The following is an 18,794-nucleotide window of genomic DNA, read 5'->3' as shown; positions in this document are numbered from 1 at the left end:
GCGATGAGTCGGGTTATCTTGAGTCGGACAATGGGTTGAATCGGGCTGTCGTGAGTCGGGGTGTACAAAGTCGTGTTGTCCTGAGTCACCTAAGAAATCTATTATTTAAAATATCCAACGGAAAAGTCCTTGATTGCTAAACACGGGTCGTTTGAACGCGACACTACTCGAAGTTTCTTGCACTCCATATGTTTTGATGCAGAAATGTTCCTTGGGGTCTAAATAGTAAGAAAAAAGCTTTTTTTAAATTTTCTATCGAGCTATTCGTTTTTTATGAGCTTAATAAGTTATGAAAAAACGTACTTTTACGTACTTTTTCACACGTTTTTGTTAATAACTCTGTTAATAATAATTGTAGAAACTCAAATAATGGCTCTATTTTTAGAAAAAATTCGTATTTTTAGAAAAAATATCCCTCTTTTTAACGGCATTTCAATCAAATTAGTGGCATTTTTAGATCTTCAGATATTCGAATCTAAGTCCGTTAATTTTTTCTGCCTAATTCGATTTCTCTAATCAAAAAGTTTTTTTTTTATAAAAGTCAGGGTATACTTTTCTAATGGTTTTTCGTATGCTGAACTCGAATCCAAAGTCAAAAAAATTCCATCACATCAAGTTTTTGAGATATTACCGTTAGAAAATCCAAAATACCCTTTTTTAACAGTTTTTGAGGTTATGTCATCTTGCGTGATAATTTTTTATAATTACATTTGTAGCGGTTTCTTAAAGAACTAAGTTTCTTCTTTTAAAATCCGTTTAAATCATTTAGATATCGCTTTTCTTCTCCGAGAAATCCTAAAATCAATTCAACATGTTTGGTGAATATTCTCTATGAAAAAAAAATCTTATGTTCGTTTGGGTTTCATGGCAAATCGCAAAAAATTTTTGCATTCCTTTAAGTTTTTTGGTAAGTTTATGGGTAAGAAAATTTTTGACTAACCAAAAAACTTAAAGGAATGCAAAAATTTTTTATCACGCAAGATGACATAACCTCAAAAACTGTTAAAAAAGGGTATTTTGGATTTTCTAACGGTAATATCTCAAAAACTTGATGTGATGAAATTTTTTTGACTTTGGATTCGAGTTCAGCATACGAAAAACCATTAGAAAAGTATACCCTGACTTTTATAAAAAAAAAACTTTTTGATTAGAGAAATCGAATTAGGCAGAAAAAATTAACGGACTTAGATTCGAATATCTGAAGATCTAAAAATGCCACTAATTTGATTGAAATGCCGTTAAAAAGAGGGATATTTTTTCTAAAAATAGAGCCATTATTTGAGTTTCTACAATTATTATTAACAGAGTTATTAACAAAAACGTGTGAAAAAGTACGTAAAAGTACGTTTTTTCATAACTTATTAAGCTCATAAAAAACGAATAGCTCGATAGAAAATTTTAAAAAAGCTTTTTTCTTACTATTTAGACCCCAAGGAACATTTCTGCATCAAAACAAATGGAGTGCAAGACACTTCGAGTAGTGTCGCGTTCAAACGACCCGTGTAAAGTCTTTAAGTAAGTAATTTCTCGAATTGATAAGGCTATTTATACATGGAGTATGTAGAGCATTGGTCTCTATACAAATGTATAAGTAAATAGTTGGATGAATATTAATGACATGAAGATGACTTGTCTTTATCTTTAAGTGCCTTTTTGATGTTTGTTGATGAGGAATTAGTTCAAAGGAATTCCATCTCTCATAAAAAGATGTATCTTCAAAAATATATAAGATAGACGAATCTACGTTTCTTCATATGAAATTCGGTATAATTCTATTGCGCCTTTTATTTCCAAGCATGTGCACTAGAGTGTCCGCAAGAAATCGATTTTCGAAATTTGGTCGGGGGAACCCCATAAAATTTTCCGCCTTTGCAGATTTTTAGATAGCCAAAATTTAAGCTCGATTGGATAAGTCTAAATGGTGCCGACACTCGCTCAAAGTATCAAAAATCTCTGTTTTTTCACTGTTTTTCGAAGAAAATTAGCTCTAGCTCCCAAACAGATGGGGTTATTTTCACTTTTTATATATTAAATGAAAGGTAGTGTTATTACACATAATTCAGATTCAAAATTTGTTTAGTTTTACAAAAAAAAAAAAATATTGTCATCAATTTAATTTTTCAGTACTTACCTCAAAAAGAGCTGAAGTGCAAACTCGATTTAAAATGAAACTTTTTTTTTACTGTTTTATTTAAAAAAAAAATCGAAACATTTAACAGATTTCTAAAAAACAAAATACTTAACATCGTGTTAAATTTCTTATACATAATTATTGAAGTAAATACTAAAAAATTTAATCAAGTGACTTACTTAAAGTAGTTTTGGAAGCATCAGGATATAATTTTCGGCACTCACTGACTACCTGAAGTACATATTGTTTTTGTTCCTCATCTTTAGTTAAAAGATTATTAAAATCGGTTATTAACTTGACTCCTCTTTTGCCATGTCATTTACGACTTTAAGTGTTTTCACTTTCTTAAAGCCTTCTTTAAAATGGGGGTTTTCGGGCCAAAGATTTGGAGGTTCTTTGAGAAAACTTGTGTCTATTCGCAAATTAAAAAATAGTGTTGACAAAACTTGACGATTTGAGGGTAATTTACACCCTGTAATTTGATGAGACGGATAGCCTACAAGAAAAATTTTTTCTCGGGTGTTTGCTGCCAATGCCATATCAACGAACACAAAATATATCTGGAAAACACTAACAATTCTTAAAACTTCTTTTAATCTTAAAACAAAAACGCAACAGAATTAATACTCACATTTTATTTTAAGTTAATTTATTTTATATACAAAGGAAAATTAGCAAAAAGCGAGAGTTTATCTTAATAAAATTATTGAACTACCAACGAAACGACTCGTGAAGCTTAAACTTCATAAAAAAAACAACAAATATGTATTTTACAACTGCATTTTATTTTTTTTCTATAAAAAAAACGTAAATAAACAGAAAAATTATTTCTCTAAAATTTAATTTTTTTTCTATTAAAAGCTTAAATCCTGAAAATTCCATAACACTTCGTTGAATATCTTAAGATTTGTTTTAGTTTGTCACGACAATTGTCAACATTGAGTTAGCCCGATGTTAAAGCGCTCGCCTATCAATCCAGGCATAGCAGGTTCAACCCCCACTGGGTGCCCTTTTTGTTTTGTTTTTTTTTTCAGTCAATTTTACTCTGTGCTTCTATAATTGATAAAATTATTATATATTATTATATATAATACGAGAAGCATTTCAATTAGATAGGTAACATCAATCTATAACATAGAAAGTTTTATTTTAAATCGAGTTTGCACTTCAGCTCTTTTTGAGGTAAGTACTGAAAATTTAAATTGATGACAATATTTTTTTTTTTTGTAAAACTAAACAAATTTTGAATCTGAATTATGTGTAATAACACTACCTTTCATTTAATATATAAAAAGTGAAAATAACCCCATCTGTTTGGGAGCTAGAGCTAATTTTCTTCGAAAAACAGTGAAAAAACAGAGATTTTTGATACTTTGAGCGAGTGTCGGCACCATTTAGACTTATCCAATCGAGCTGAAATTTTGGCTATCTAAAAATCTGCAAAGGCGAAACATTTTATGGGGTTCCCCCGAAAAAAATTCGACAAAAATTTTTTCCTATGGGAGTTGCGGTCACTCTAATGTGCACTTGTGTATTCTCTATTCATGTGGACATCATACAAAAGTTCAATGGGATGCACTTCTCATGATTGACTTGTAAGCCCATCATCGATGCGATCTTTCTGTACATGGCCAAAAGACAATTATAATGTTGATGCTGGGAAGAAGAAATGAACAACATAATTTTTAAAATGTCAACAACTGTAATTAAGTTGCCACGCAGTTATCAGGCCCCCAATTTTTCTCTCCATCTTTGATCAATGACAATGGAAAGATCACCCGCAAACAATCGTTCTCTGGGCATCAACAAATCCAGAAAATAAGCCCATCAACCATTTTCTGTTTCTTGCGAGCTGAGGTCTTTTGAGATACAATAAAAAATTATGAGATACCTATAAATTTTACACTTCTGCATTTCCACAATTATTCTTTTCCATCATGCTCCTTTCGTCCATTTGATTGTTTAAAAGCAGAAGACTGACGCGTAAATTGTTGCCTTCTTCTCTCAATTTTGATTTAACCTTTAAGTTGTGCACAAGTGGCTTAACCTAACAAAAGATGTTAAAGATTCAATGATTATTATTTCCATTGAACGATTAATTGGATCCTTCGAAAGGCCAGAATGGCTGGCAGTTTGTATGAATAATATAATTCACGCTTAAAGAAGATACCTATTTTTGTATGTTTAAGTATTGGGGTCAATCAATATGAAACGTGTCTAAAATGAGAACAAATCGTCGCTACATTTGATATTATATAAGATGCTCACAACGATCAGACCAGCATTTTCAAGAAATAATTTAAAATAAATTGCTTAAATGAAAAAGGTATTATACAGGGTTGTCCCAAACGCAAAACGGTAGATATAAATAGGGTAGGTGGTGGTAGAAAAATAATAATTTTAAAAATCGTAGCCTTACATTTTGTGAGTTATAGGCATTCGAAAAATAAAAGGTTTTTTTTTGGACGGTAAGATCTTAAGATTCTCTACAGAAATAGTTTTGATTTTTATCCTAAGAGTTACCCATTCGTGAGATATCGCCATTTTAAGAATCTCATTATACATGATATGCACACATTTTCAACCACCTGTGTCCTGTGAGGTACCTATTCGGCGCTTTTTTTTCGCCGTGGTTTATGCAAGGAAGTTCTTTAAAGGAAATACTCGCCGAAGTTTATGCACCTAAGAGCCTAAAACCTTAGAGAAAATGCTTTATGTTTAGGAGAGAGCAGTTCGAGCTCAACTCACTTTAGCATTAAGAATAGGTATTAAAAGAAGGTGACGTGAAATAACGCCCTACGAAATAAGGCCCCATTTGAAATGCGGCTTTATTTCCATGGAAAAACCGAAATAACGCCCGACGGGCCTTATTTCAGTTTCAATATAGAAATAAGACCCCATTCGAGATAGAAATAAGGCCGCATTTCTGGAGGAAGCGAAATCTTGCTTCGTGTTCATAGTACCTATAAGTGATAAGTGAGAAGAATATGGGAGGGGGATGCGGCTTTCTTATGGGACATTACTTCACTAAGAGTAGGAAATAATTTCACTTTTTTTGGGAAGTTAGTTCTCGCTGAATGTGAGAACAACATTTTTTTTTTTTTGAACGAAATTCACTTTTGGGTGAAGTGGGAAGTGAAAAATTATTTTTCTTTTTAATACTGTATCTTATTAGATGAGGTGTCTTTGGCACATTTTTTTTACAAAAGTCTGCACTGAAAAATGAAAATGGGAAATCGCGCGTCTTCACAAAGTTTTCGCACTCTTTTTTTCTAGTACAAACTTTTAAGAAATAAGTAAAATCAAGAATACATTTAGGAAATTCAAAATAAATAAAATTGAGTTATATACTTACTCGTAGTAACATAAGTAGATTCAATTTAATTCCAATGTTCAAATGCGAAGCGGAAAAAATTTTTCTAATTTTTTGCCCACGTGAGGATCAATTTTGAGGTGTGAAAATTAAAAATTCGCGCGAATTTTTAATTTTCACACCTCAAAATTGATCCTCACGTGGGCAAAAATTTTTTCCGCTTCGCATTAAAATTCGGGTTAGAAAAAAATTTTTCCGCTTCGCATTTGAACATTGGAATTAAATTGAATCTACTTATGTTCCAACGAGTAAGTATATAACTCAATTTTATTTATTTTGAATTTCTTAAATGTATTTTTGTTCTTCAAGTTGAAGGGAGAAATATTTTGACACACATTTGGATAAACTTATTTCCCACCATAAATGATGTAATATAACGGAAAAGTAGAATTATTACGCACAACAGATCAAATTTTTAAGTTAGTTCCCTGCACCGATTCAATGTGGGTGTTAGGTTGGGTGTGAGCATATTTTCTTCAAAATTTAAAAGTTTCTAGGAAACTAAAAGAAATATTGATTTCACTCAACCTTGCCTCCACCCAAATCCTATAATATGCCCTAGGAAGGGGGAAAGGCGTTGTAGGGGGCTGCATCCCCGCTTATTCATCTGACGTTTATACGCTCTGAACTTCAAATAACATTTAATTTTTTTTTTAAGAATGAAGTTTGGAAGTTCAGATGTTCTTGTTTTCTACTTCCAAGTAGAAAAAACGAAATAAGGCCCGACGGCCTAATTTCGTTGTTGAAATGGAAATAAGGCCGCAAGCATTGTCAGGGCCTTATTTCCATTACAAATGGAAATAAGGGCCGATGCGGCCTTATTTCGTAGGGCGGTATTTCACGTCACCTTAAAAGAACTCGCTATTAATGATGTAATGCATGCAAATCTTATTATTATTGTTACCGTTGAAAATATTCGGAGTAACACTCTTTCATACTATGACATAGAAGAAGATGAGGAAATATGTGGAAAATTACTTGATCAGTTTAATTACAAATTAATTGAATATACAGAAACGAGGACCAAACGCACAATTATATTTACCTTATGCTAAATATGCGCACTTGTACTTGCAAGACATGCTTCAATTGAATGAGGCAGTGGATCCTAATTTACAGAAGGGTTTTTTACTGTTCGATGTTCTGATAAACTTTGTTGTCGAACTTTAACAGGTATGATTAATTACACTGTGATAGTTTTTAGAACTTTTTTTTGCAACAGAGCGGAGACACATCGATTCTAGTTAATTCGAGTATGCTGAATTCAGTGGTGGCAACCGTTTTGAAAGTTTGGCTCAGGTTTTCGAGATATTTCGAAAATAAAATCTTAGGTCGGGACTATTAAAATACTGATAATTTCGAATAATTAAGTTTTTTTAAGCAGTTTTTAGCTTAGAGAAATGCTATTCCTGTATATAGCTATATGTTTAACACTATTCCAACCTAGATTGTTATGTTTCGGTCGCTTACAAAGCATTTTATAAACAAAAACTTCACTTTTCAAGTTTTTTTTTATTTTGTTGACTTTCAAAGCCTTTAATATGGATGCAATTTGAGTTTAACATTGATTCGGGATATTTTATATTATTTTCATAGCATATAATTCCAAAAATGAATAAAATACTGCAAACCTGAAAAAGTTCACAAGTGAAAATCAGCCTACTAAGCTACGGAAATGTATCAAAACCTGAACTTAAGATTAAGTTAAGATAGTTTTTGGATTTTCAGCTTAAGCTTAAGATATGTCAGATAATAAATGAATTAAACAGTTTTTGGAAGAACAAAAAACGTTCTTATATACTTACATCTTGCCGGCAGTCAAAATAACGTTTTTTGCCTTTTATAACTGTAATATTTAAAAAAAAGGAAGTCAAATAAATATTTATGGCTTTGGATTCGAGTTCAGCACCCCTTTCAACTACAGAAAAGTATATTTTGGTTCTTGTGGCAAAAAAAGTTTAATTTTGCTTACCAGTGTTATTTAATACATTTCCTTAGCTTAATAGACTGATTTTCACTAGTGAACTTTTTCAGGTTTGCAGTATTTTATTCATTTTTGGAATAACATGCTATGGAAATAATGTAAAATATCCCGAATCAATGTTAAACTCAAATTGCATCCATATTAAAGGCTTTGAAAGTCAACAAAATAAAAAAAAACTTGAAAAGTGAAGTTTTTGTTTATAAAATGCTTTGTAAGCGACCGAAACATAACAATCTAGGTTGGAATAGTGTTAAACATATAGCTATATACAGGAATAGCTTTTCTCTAAGCTAAAAACTGCTTTAAAAAACTTAAGTATTCGAAATTATCAGTATTTTAATAGTCCCGACCTAAGATTTTATTTTCGAAATATCTCGAAAACCTGAGCCAAACTTTCAAAACGGTTGCCACCACTGAATTCAGCATACTCGAATTAACTAGAATCGATGTGTCTCGCTTCTGTTGCAAAATCGAACTATCACAGTGTTATTATTGAAGAATCGATGATAAAATCTATGCAAGCAGATGGGGCGATGGGCGAGGAAGAAATACAAAAGAAAGTGTGATAAGTAAATCGGTTTACGGAATGCATGATATAATGAATACTTTGTGTGAGGGGTTGGAAGTTCTTGATGATGTTCAAATGGACACAACAGATCAGAATGTAGATACAAGTGATTAGTGGCGTAAAAAAGATGCTAAAAACATTATAAAACTTCTTGACTAGTTTTCATCACATGATCCTTTTCTTAAAATTAATAAAATCGTATCTTTTGCTACTGGAGTTATTGGTGACGGTAAGATTAATAAGATTTAAATAGTACTCCCTCTTTATGCTGCGAGTAGCACCGTGAAAGTTCACGAAGAAGAGGTAGCTATAGGCCCATTAGAAGAAGAGGTAGCTATAGGCCCATTATTATTAATTTAATAGCATGAGTACCTATCACTAAAGCTTTTGAGGATGAGATTGAAAAAAAAAAATTGAGTTCGAATTAGCCCCTTACACCTTATCTCTTTTTGATGCAGCTAGAATGCGTAAAACAACAAAGTCAGCAATTTACGATTGCTTTCAATCAGTCAATACTGAGTTGATCGCACAAACGCTATACATTATTGATGGGGGATACCAACCAAAACATACATCGCGTTGTGTGGGATCGACAAGAAACCTTTAGCGTTTTTACGTCTTCTTGGGTACTGCCCAAAACAGAAATATTTCTAATTTTTTCCAACATTTTTAACCAAATTCCTGTTTGGGTACCCTGGATTTGTGTAGTTTTGTACATTACATTTGACAAAAGTAAAAATATCAATAAAAAGGTAATATCTATAACTTGACGGGTATTGTTACCTTAAATTATCCTCAAATTGTCATGACAGTTAGTGGAGTAAGCATACAGGGGAAACGACGGTAAAAAAAACACGCCGAGTACACTAACTCACAGGTGGTTGGAAATGTGTGCATATCCTGTATAATGGGCTTTTAGAATTGCGAAATGTTATTTGAAATGTCTAATTTGACCGGAATATTTATGGAATACTCTCGAGTCCCAAAAATGTTATACTATTTTGAAACTTGCCGAAGTTTCGTAGTCCCTTGAATTAGGGTCATGCACAATTTTTGAGTACTAAGTTGGACAAAAAAGAGATGTTTTCCTTAAAACTAATGCCGGTGAGTTTTAATATTTAATGTTAGCACTGTTATTCAAGGTTTCATAGCAAAAGAAAAAATTGAGAAAACTTAAGATTTGAAGTCACGGCACATACAAGACCGTCACAGGGTAACCATTTTTTCGATTTCTTTTCGAATGCCAATAACTCAAAAAATGCATGGCTAAGATGTTTAAAATTGTTTTTCTGATAACTGTTGTTACCTACCATATCTACCGTTTAAGTAACATTGTAAAACGTTTGCGAGAATCGTCCACAAATAAAAATGGTTTAGTAGATATTAGAATCTTATACTCCAATAAATTATATGTATCTAATTTAATTTGTGAATGAATAGCTGTGTGCGCATTACGTTGATTTTTTAATTATACATATATTTTTTTGTGGTTTTACCGATTCGAATATAACCCCGTTAAGTGTTCGTTGTACCCAATGAATTTTATTAATTCATCCGTCACAAGATTTTTTAAAGGTTAACAAATACGTAAGTATGAAAGAAAAACATGCATGCGTATTGAATTGAAGGTGTTAAAGTCGGTTCAAAACATTTACACTTCCAATTCATAATTCAAGATTACTTACTGCAATGATCTTCACGCATTAGCCCGTTGTTCCATTACCCAATCTTTGTGGAAGGGCATATTATTTTGCCAACAACAACACCAAATCGGACTTTATTTTATTCTTTTAAAAGCTGTTTTCTGTTTTTTTTTTCAATAAAACTAAAACCATAGTGAAAAAATTAATCCAGATAAATTTTTTTACTGGCTTTGTTTTATTGTTAAATGAATTGCCTTCAGGTGTGAAGGGTAACACATGATAAATTCTTTATATTATTTGTTTATTCTTTTTTTTTTTGTTGGTAAAAAACGACGGGGATGAAAATATTTGAGATCAAATTACCTCAAAGGGTTAAGAATTAAATGTATTTGTATGTACTTCATTTACCTGTATTCGATCCTCAGGTAATTCAGTTTTGAGAGATAACATTTCCCTTGCATAAACATCAGGATAATGTGCCTCTTTAAATGCTTCCTCAAGTTTCTCCAATTGATAGCTAGTGAATATCGTGCGGCTGTGTCGTCGTTTCTTTTTCTTTTTCTTGCTGCCAAAACCATTGATGCCGTCTATTGTGAAATCTTTGGTATCCAGTGTACCTGGAATCCCAGGAATGAGTTTTGTTAAAAATTTTAAATAAAGCAATAAAACATTTATGTAGATTATGTACTTATGACTCCCAGGGGCGTAGGGAGGGTCCAAGTCAGGGGAGGGGGTTTACTTTGGCTAATATGCCGATAAATTTAATAAATATGCAGACTGCAACCGAACAAAATGTAATAACAATGGCAATCATAAAGTTAGAGAAATATAACATAAAAGACATTTAAGTAGGTATTATTTTCAAAAAAGCAATATAATACAGTCAAATAAGGTGAAAAAAGGGGTAAACCTTGGAATGAATGCTAATAGAATTTTAGATTTTTATATGTATAACAACATAACCCATATGATTTCAAGGTGTTTTTTAACGCTGATTCCAACAAAACCCACAAACAAATCAATCTGACCATCCCTGAAAAGTAATGTACCTTATTCATGTTGATCTGACACAAATATCTGAAGTGTAGTTTTTCAATTTTTTAATATCTGCACCTTATCTTTCGAACCAGGAAAATTAGGACTTGCGGACATGAGATTTTTTTTAGATTTTTGATATAAGTTATAGAATATCCAAGCAAAGATAGATACAAAAATTAACCTATTAGCACTAATTCCAAGATTGTACCAGCAGACCAGGACCAGTTTTTCAGTGCATATTCCAAAATTTCCCCTTTTCTCAAAAAATACCATTTTGGCATAGATGTGAATGTTTTTTGCATTGCATTTTTTTGATTCTAAATGATAATGGATATAAAAACCTTCATGCAAAATTTGGTTCCGCGATCATAACTTTTAAGGGTTTTTCGGTAGTAAGTTAGCAACTGTTATAATAATATGGGTAAACAGATGAAATCAGGTATAACATTTTTTCATAGACATCAGATTGCCTTGATGTTAGATTTTTTAGAATCAGCATTAAAAAACACCTTGATATCATGTATCATATGTGTTAATCTATCTATTTTTGTTAATTTTGAAAATCTCCATTTCGCGCTTTGACCTTGAAAATCGCGACTTGCGGACATGAGATTTTTCTAGACTTTTGAGGTATGTTAAAGAATTCTATTAGCATTCATTCCGAGGTTAAACCCTTATTTGACTGGATTAATATTTGATTTATTTTTTCATTACAAAATAAACAAGAAATTATGTATCAAATCAAATTAGTAAATAAAATGTTTTTTTTTACGGTACAAGATTTTTGTTCATGGAATATGTTGGGGTGTATGTCCTTATAAAAGAATCAATTTGTTGGGATGATCGGATGTCGTGAGTAGCCGCCATCCTGTAAAACAGGTTGGTCGCGTTTTTTATTATTTAACTGCCCAATTTTTACTCATTTTAACAAAAAATGATAAGACAAATTTATTTGCAATAAAATTATCTACAAAATGATATGTAAATGAATTTTGTGAGTTCATTATTCATTTATAAAGTTGGTCAAATTCCAGGTTTGTTTGTAGCGGCAACAAAATTAAATTTCATGACCATGGGCTATTAATAAATTAAGAGTAATATTTGGTTTATTCGATTTATAAAGTCAAAATTTTTATACTTAACACAAAATTTAATTTGAATTTAAAGTTTAACCCATTAATGAAAACTAGCCCACCCAGCCCTCGAAATTCGAGTGCCAATTTCTTTATTTTTTTTTATTTGCGACAATTTTGAACAAAATTATCTATACCAAAATAGTTTCTTTATTTTTTATAGTATTTGTTGTTGTTTTCTTGCGATTATCTACACTTTTTGAAGACAAAATACACAGGATTATATAATATACCTACTTTTTGATATATTTTAAACCTCATTTAGATATTGTTGAACTACGTTTTAACTACGCTCAACTACGTAAAAAAAGTATCGAAAAAGAAAATGCAAAGTGAAATCGCCTTTAGGGCATTGTGTTTGCACCTTGCATTTTGCGATTCAATTCAACCTGTTTCATGTTCCACTCATTCAATTTCCATCAATCAATCATCCAACCTCCACCAACTTCACTGAAATTTGTCATTAGGGGGGTTCACATCTTCACATTGACAAATTTTTTACCGGACAGACCAGCCGCCATTTGGTCTGATCTGATGCCTTTTTGATAATGTGAACACCCATCCATTTTGATTTTTATGTTGTCGGACGGACATGTTAGTCAATTGAACGACACGTCTCACAGTGGCCTGTTTTGACTTTTTTGCTTGCAAAATTAATATCTTCTAAACAAATAAAGACATCGCCATATTTTTTTTTTTTATCTTGAAGGAAATTTCCAAGGCTATGAAAATTGTGAGCTTCAAAAAAAAACTTTACAGGGTGTTTCAGAATTTGGTGTTAAAATAAGAAGTTTTAGATAAGGTTGTAAACATAATGGTATTTTTATTACAATCGTCAAAAATCAATTTCTGAAGTAATCTGAGTGAAGTGACTCAGTGGGGAAAAAGGAAAAGAACCAATTCGAGTGAAACAGTGGGTAAAAAAGTATTTTTTTTTTTAATTTGTATGCAATTTTTTAGTTTTCTTTATACAAGAGTACATTTATAATGTATTTCAGTGAGACAGACAAGTCAAACAGTGGAAAAAGATAAAAGTAACAAATTAAGACATAAAAAACACTAGATTTCTTTAAAATTATCATCTAAGTCCGGGGTAATTTGTAATAAACTCATCATTTCTGGAGAGTATTGTTCTTGCAGATCTTTTTGGTTTCTTACATGCCTTAAGGAAGAAATAGGTGTATCCGATGAGGTTGCAAGCATGTTAAAAAGGTCTTCATTCTGCCGAATCCTTGAAACTTTGCACGTATTTTGATATTTGTACTTCTTGTGGTCTTTAACTTTGCACTCCTGGACTTCTTCTGACAGTTCTCCAAGTGGAAGTGATTGATATTCGATGATATTTTGACTATGGACCATTATTTTGTGAAGAGTAGGCGTGAGTAGTTTTTCAGGATACTTTTTTTTAGAAGCTCTGCTGTTTTCTTAGTATACTCTCCAAATTTAACTGCATTCACTACTTCCCTGCAATTCAAAACATTCAGTAGGCATTATTTTCAGCATCATAATAACTTCTCCATTGACTCCAGTTATTCGAGCGGTTGCATCTGATTGTTCTTCTTGAAGTGTTTCCATTATTAGTATTTCCATAGCCTTTCTTTGGTTTATCAACATCAAGTCCAAGCTCTTCTCGAAAACGCGTTTGGATCGCTTGTTTTCTTCTCTTTTCCATCTCCTTGGTCCCAATATATTAATAAAAAATCATGTTATTGAAATCCACCACTTACAAAACAAAGAACTCTAATTTTCCAAGATTTTATTTTCACACATGAAAAAAAAATGTCGAAAAAATGACTGACCTTTTCAAATCAAATCGCTCTAGCTCAGTTGGATGCAAAACGACGCAGCTGAGCTTTTGGATTTTTATTAAGAAATATAAGGATTTTGAATCAGCTGAGCTTGGTTTGATTACGTAGGAATCTTTTTTTTCTATGCAATTTGAGGTTGAAAAAGTGTGCAAAAAACAGTGTTTCAAAAAACATTAAATTAAACAATTAAAAAATAAATTTTTTAATTTTTTTTTAATTTTTGGTTCAAATATTTACACAGCATAAAAATCAAAACGTTTTAGGAGTCCTCTTCCTAGTTTTAACACTCAAAACTAAGAAAAAAAATAAAAAAACAGATTTTTTTTTTTCATAGTAAAAAAATTATTAGCTTTGACTTGTTCTATAAAACACACCAATAACCCAAATTGAAAATTTTTTTCGAATACTCAAGCTCCAACCATTTGTGAATCCAGTGATCTAAAAGTTTTTCATTATCGACCCACCCGAAAAATGAATATTGCAAGCACTTTTGTCTAAATGGGCCACTGTGCGTCTGTCCGGCAGACAGTGATAGAATACCCAGAATAGGGTAAAGATATATTAAAAATATGCTGAAAAATGGGTTTTGATAAAAATTATCTGATGAGTGTGAACGAAAAATATAATTCGGCCATCAGGCCAAATGACAACCGGTCTGTCCGGCAAGTTGGTCAATGTGAACCCTTCATTTTTTTTTCATCCGTCACCGTCATTCAAGATTATTCAAGCAATACAGGTCTCCATTTTCTCTTTTGCAAAATTATCTAAAAATATTAAAAGAAAAATATTTAACTTCTTAAATTACTTAAAACTATTAAACTAAAAGCTATTGAAATAAAATAAAACGTGAACTATTTAAAGAAACTAACAAAATCGTGTGCAATTCATTTCTATTTTGTACGGTGGAAATTAATAACCAGCAAAATCTTGTCGGCACAGTGACGCCGATTTTTGGTTTGAAAAACAATTTTTATAGTTTTTTCCAAAAACAAATAGAGCTAGAAAGAAATAAAAAATTTACTTGACGCTTAACTACATACACCGCTTTTTGAAGAAGTACAAAAGTGAAAATAATTTTATTCTGGCTAGCGCAATTGTTTTGTGAAAGAAGTGTTTACAAATTGTTTTTTTAGACCAAAAAATAAGCTTTCTGCATCATTGTTTTAATTTTCCAGTCCAAAAAACTATTAAAAATGCGTTTGCAAATTTTCACTTTTATACTTTTTCACTTTTTGAGCGAATGTAGTTAAGCCCAGGCCCGTAGCCAGAGTTGAATTTTAGGTAGGGCAACGGTCTTATCGGGTAGGGCATTGGTAATAGTTTGAATTTTTTTTCTCAGTCATGTTCCTAAAATGGCCTAAATATCTTTTTCTACACCCAAGTCAGTTGAAAATTGACAAAGCTAGGATTTTTGCAATTGCTGAACGAAGGTCGAAAAAAATTAGGAGTATTCACGATCCAGTGCAACAAAAAAGTATTAAATTGCTAAATTTTATTTTCCAACTACTACAACTGCAAATAAGACAAATAATTTTGCATTATTGTATTTTTTATATATACCAAAAGTACAAAAGTGTAAAAAAATTGTAGTTTGTAGGTATGTTTGGTAAGTGTAAGAAAATGTTACATATTTTGCAACGATACGAGACCATTTGCATCGAATCGGAAATACCCCTATTGTTTTTGTTTGCTCTAAATCCAAATTTCGGGTGTATATTGAAAAAAGAAAGTATTCCTCTTTACTATGTTCGACAAAACGTACTAAATTTTGACTAAAGTAATCTTTAAATGTTAGTTTTTGTCACACAGCGTAATCTTTGTCAAATAGTGAAATCTAGTTTATTTCATTGTTTTTTTTTTTTTTATCTTGAAATCCCATTGAGAACAATATACAACCAAATTTAATTTTATTTGTAAAAAATCTGCACTTGTTTTTTTATGTGCTGAACTCGGCTCCGCAAAACAAGGCCCCAGAAAATAAGGCTCCAAAAGAAAAAATGAAATAAGGACCAAAAATTTCACAAAAGTTTTTTGAAAGACAATTAAGTTTAGCATTTTCATGTAAATTATGAAAAATGAAATAAGGCCCCCCAAAATTATTATTGGGGTCTTATTTCATTGGGGCCTTATTTCATAATGAAATTATGCCTCAAAAACAAAATGAAATAAGGCTCCAAAAATGAAACAACACCCCAAAGATTTTTTTTTGTGTATTTATGAGGCCTTATTTCATTTTGTATTCCGGCCTTATTTCCTGGGGCCGCTGAAGTCGAATCCGAAGTCAAAATATTTAGGTACTTTTTTCGTTTCTCAAATATGTATTTACGCTGTGCTGGAAAATGCAAACAAAAGTCGTTTTTTTTTTCTTTTTTTTTTGAGGTTATGCTCTAATGTTTTTTTTTAAATTTACGCGCACTAAAGGGATTTAAATACCCTTAATATGTTAGACACAGTGCGAGCTTCAGGGAAATAGGGAGGGACTCAAAAGGAGAAACCGATGCACATTAGTTTTAAAGCTCTGTCTGGACATATATTCCACATTGCGGCTAAAGAACCGGTTCCTTTAAAAAACGTTGTCTTCTGTCAAAACTGTTTAAATCTTTCCGACATTTTTTTTTTAATGTCAGAGATATCTTCAGTTTGGCGTACTATAATACATATCATAAAAGAGAAATATAACGCCTTTTTTATGAGTAGGATATTTTTAAAAGAAGGGCATTTTCAAAAGTAGGGCAATTTTTAAGGTAGAACGTTTTCATAAATAGGGCATTTTAAAAGCTAGAGCATCTTTGAAAGTAGGACATTTTCATAACTAAGGAATGTAGGTACGGCATTTTTATAAGAAGAGCGTTTTGAACGTAGGGCATTTTTGAAGGTAATCCCTTTTTGATGGTAGGGCATTTTTTAATATAGCTACGGTATTTTCCAAGGTAGGACATTTTAATTTTAAGGTAAGGCATTGCCCCTCAATGCCCCCCCCCCCCCTGGCTACGGGCCTGGTTAAGCCTTTATGTAAATTTCGCACTTTTTCACTTTTTAGGTCAATGTAGTTATGGCTTAACTCCAAAGATTTCAATGGACCCGAAAATGTCTTTGTAGGTTCTCGTCTTAGCTTGTAGAAGTTTAAATTTCCGGAAGGGAGAGGGCGTTATTTATCGCACTTCGAGTTGGAATGATATTTGTGGTATTCAGTTTTCCAGGAAAAATTTTAATGAATGCGTTCAGATATTTATTAGAGATTAAAGATAGGTTCACATTTATTAAAAGTGCGTTCAGGTGTTGATCTTCACTGTATACAGTAGTAAAAAGGTAATCCGTGGTACGGGTTGGGTTCGATATCCGGCTTTTTATATTCCCGTTTTTTTAAATCCCGCTTTTAAAATCCCGTTTTTCATAATCCCGCTTTTTGAAATCTCGCTTTTTTATAATCCCGGTTTTTATAATCACGTTTCTTATAGTCCCGATTTTTATAATCCCGATTTTGCAATCAAAACTAGTTGTTTTATTTTAAAAAAATCGCGCGATTTTATAAAGTAAAACCAACCGGTTTTGATTGCAAAATCGGGATAGTGAAAAATTAAAACAAATTAAAAAATGAGAGATTTTTCTAAACGCATTTAATTATAAACTTTAACAAAAAAATATAATACCTATATAAAAAAAAATATGAAAAAGTAAACAATGTAATATTAAAAAGAAATCAATTAACAAACTAATATTTACTTTAAAGTTTCAGAAGAACAATCAAATCGTGATAATCTCATAGATTTATAATAACATAACATAAAATTATCACCTTAAATTAAGTACACACTACACAATCAAAAGAAATTTCATTTAATTATATTTCAACTTATATTTGGATGCATTTCAACACTTTTGATATTTATTTAAATGAAATTTCTTTTACTTGTGAACTCAATTTAAGGTTTTAATCATTTTATGTTTTTACAAAAGAAACACCGTTTTTTTTTGTAGGTAGATATTCTGTGGGCTTTACGACGCAAAAAATTAGTTTTATTAATTTTTTGTCTATTTCTTACGATTTTTTTTATTTATGCATTAGGAAAGCATGTATTTTGTAAAAAAACGGGATTTGCGGGATTTGACGGGATTTTAAAAAGCGGGATTATAATTGATCCGGATTTTAAATAAGCGGGATTTCAGAAGACGGAATTTAAAAAATCGGTATTTTAGTAGACGGGATTTTGAAATTTTTTTTTCGAGATTTTCGAAAAACGTTACCTCGTGGTACTGTGTGGCAGTGAAATTTTAAGCAAAACATCCCTTTGAGAATCGACATTTTTTAATCAAACAAATCAATTCTTAAACACACCAACTGCGTCGCACGACAACGTTTTTTTTTATGTTAAAGCCAATGACCTTAAAAGTGAAAAAGTGGGAAATTTACACAATTAATTTTTTTTATTTCTTTCTATGGCTATATGTTTTTGGAAACATTTTTGGGAAAAAACTACAAAAATTGTTTCTGCATCATTATTTTTAATTTTGTGGTCAAAATCTGTCAAAAAATGAGTTTGAAAATTTAAAGCCTTAACTACATTTACTCAAAAAGTGAAAATTTTCAAACGCATGTATGGTTTTTGTATGGTTTTTCGGGCTAGAAAATTCAAACAAAAACTTTGGGAACCTTATTTTTTTGAATAAAAAAGAATTTGCTAACTCTTTTTTACATAAAAAATTACGCTAGCGAGAAAAAAAAGTGAACATTTTCAAACTAATTTTTTTTTCAGTTTTTCTTACCTTAAAATCAAAAATAATGATGCAGAAAACTTATTTTTTGCTTTAATAAACAATCTTTGCATTTTTTTCCAAAAATGTTTCCAAAAACAAATAGGTAGCGCTGGAAAAAAATTAAAATTTAATTTTGTAAATTTCCCACTTTGTGTTAGGGCCTTTTATGCAATAATGTAAACGTCTAAAAGTGACTTGGTAAAATGGTAAAGAAACTGTCAAATTCTTATGTTCTTTCAAGAGAGAAAAGGACGAATATAGATTTCATTGGTTTCATTATTCAGGTTTTGAGTGATTTTATATAAGAATACTGCAAAGCAAAAATGTATGGTATAACCTTTGGTGTAAGTTACCTTTTTTT

The 18,794-nt window shown here is 31.3% G+C and overlaps 1 protein-coding gene across 4 annotated transcripts in view; it reads right to left on the bottom strand.

The window, feature by feature from the left end:
• LOC129908812 (motor neuron and pancreas homeobox 1) overlaps positions 1 to 18,794 on the bottom strand; it is a 272,840-nt gene that overhangs the window by 108,096 nt on the left and 145,950 nt on the right. For all 4 annotated transcript variants that reach the window (XM_055985602.1, XM_055985599.1, XM_055985601.1 and 1 more), the window contains exon 3: positions 10,108 to 10,316. In XM_055985602.1, coding sequence (XP_055841577.1) covers positions 10,108 to 10,316 — 209 coding nt within the window. The remainder of the gene's footprint in view (positions 1 to 10,107; positions 10,317 to 18,794) is intronic.

This window comes from Episyrphus balteatus, chromosome 2, assembly GCF_945859705.1.
Source record: "Episyrphus balteatus chromosome 2, idEpiBalt1.1, whole genome shotgun sequence".
NCBI classification, from domain to species: Eukaryota; Metazoa; Arthropoda; class Insecta; order Diptera; family Syrphidae; genus Episyrphus; species Episyrphus balteatus.
Note: the sequence above shows the minus strand (reverse complement) of the source record. Positions and strands in the feature narration are given on the sequence as shown.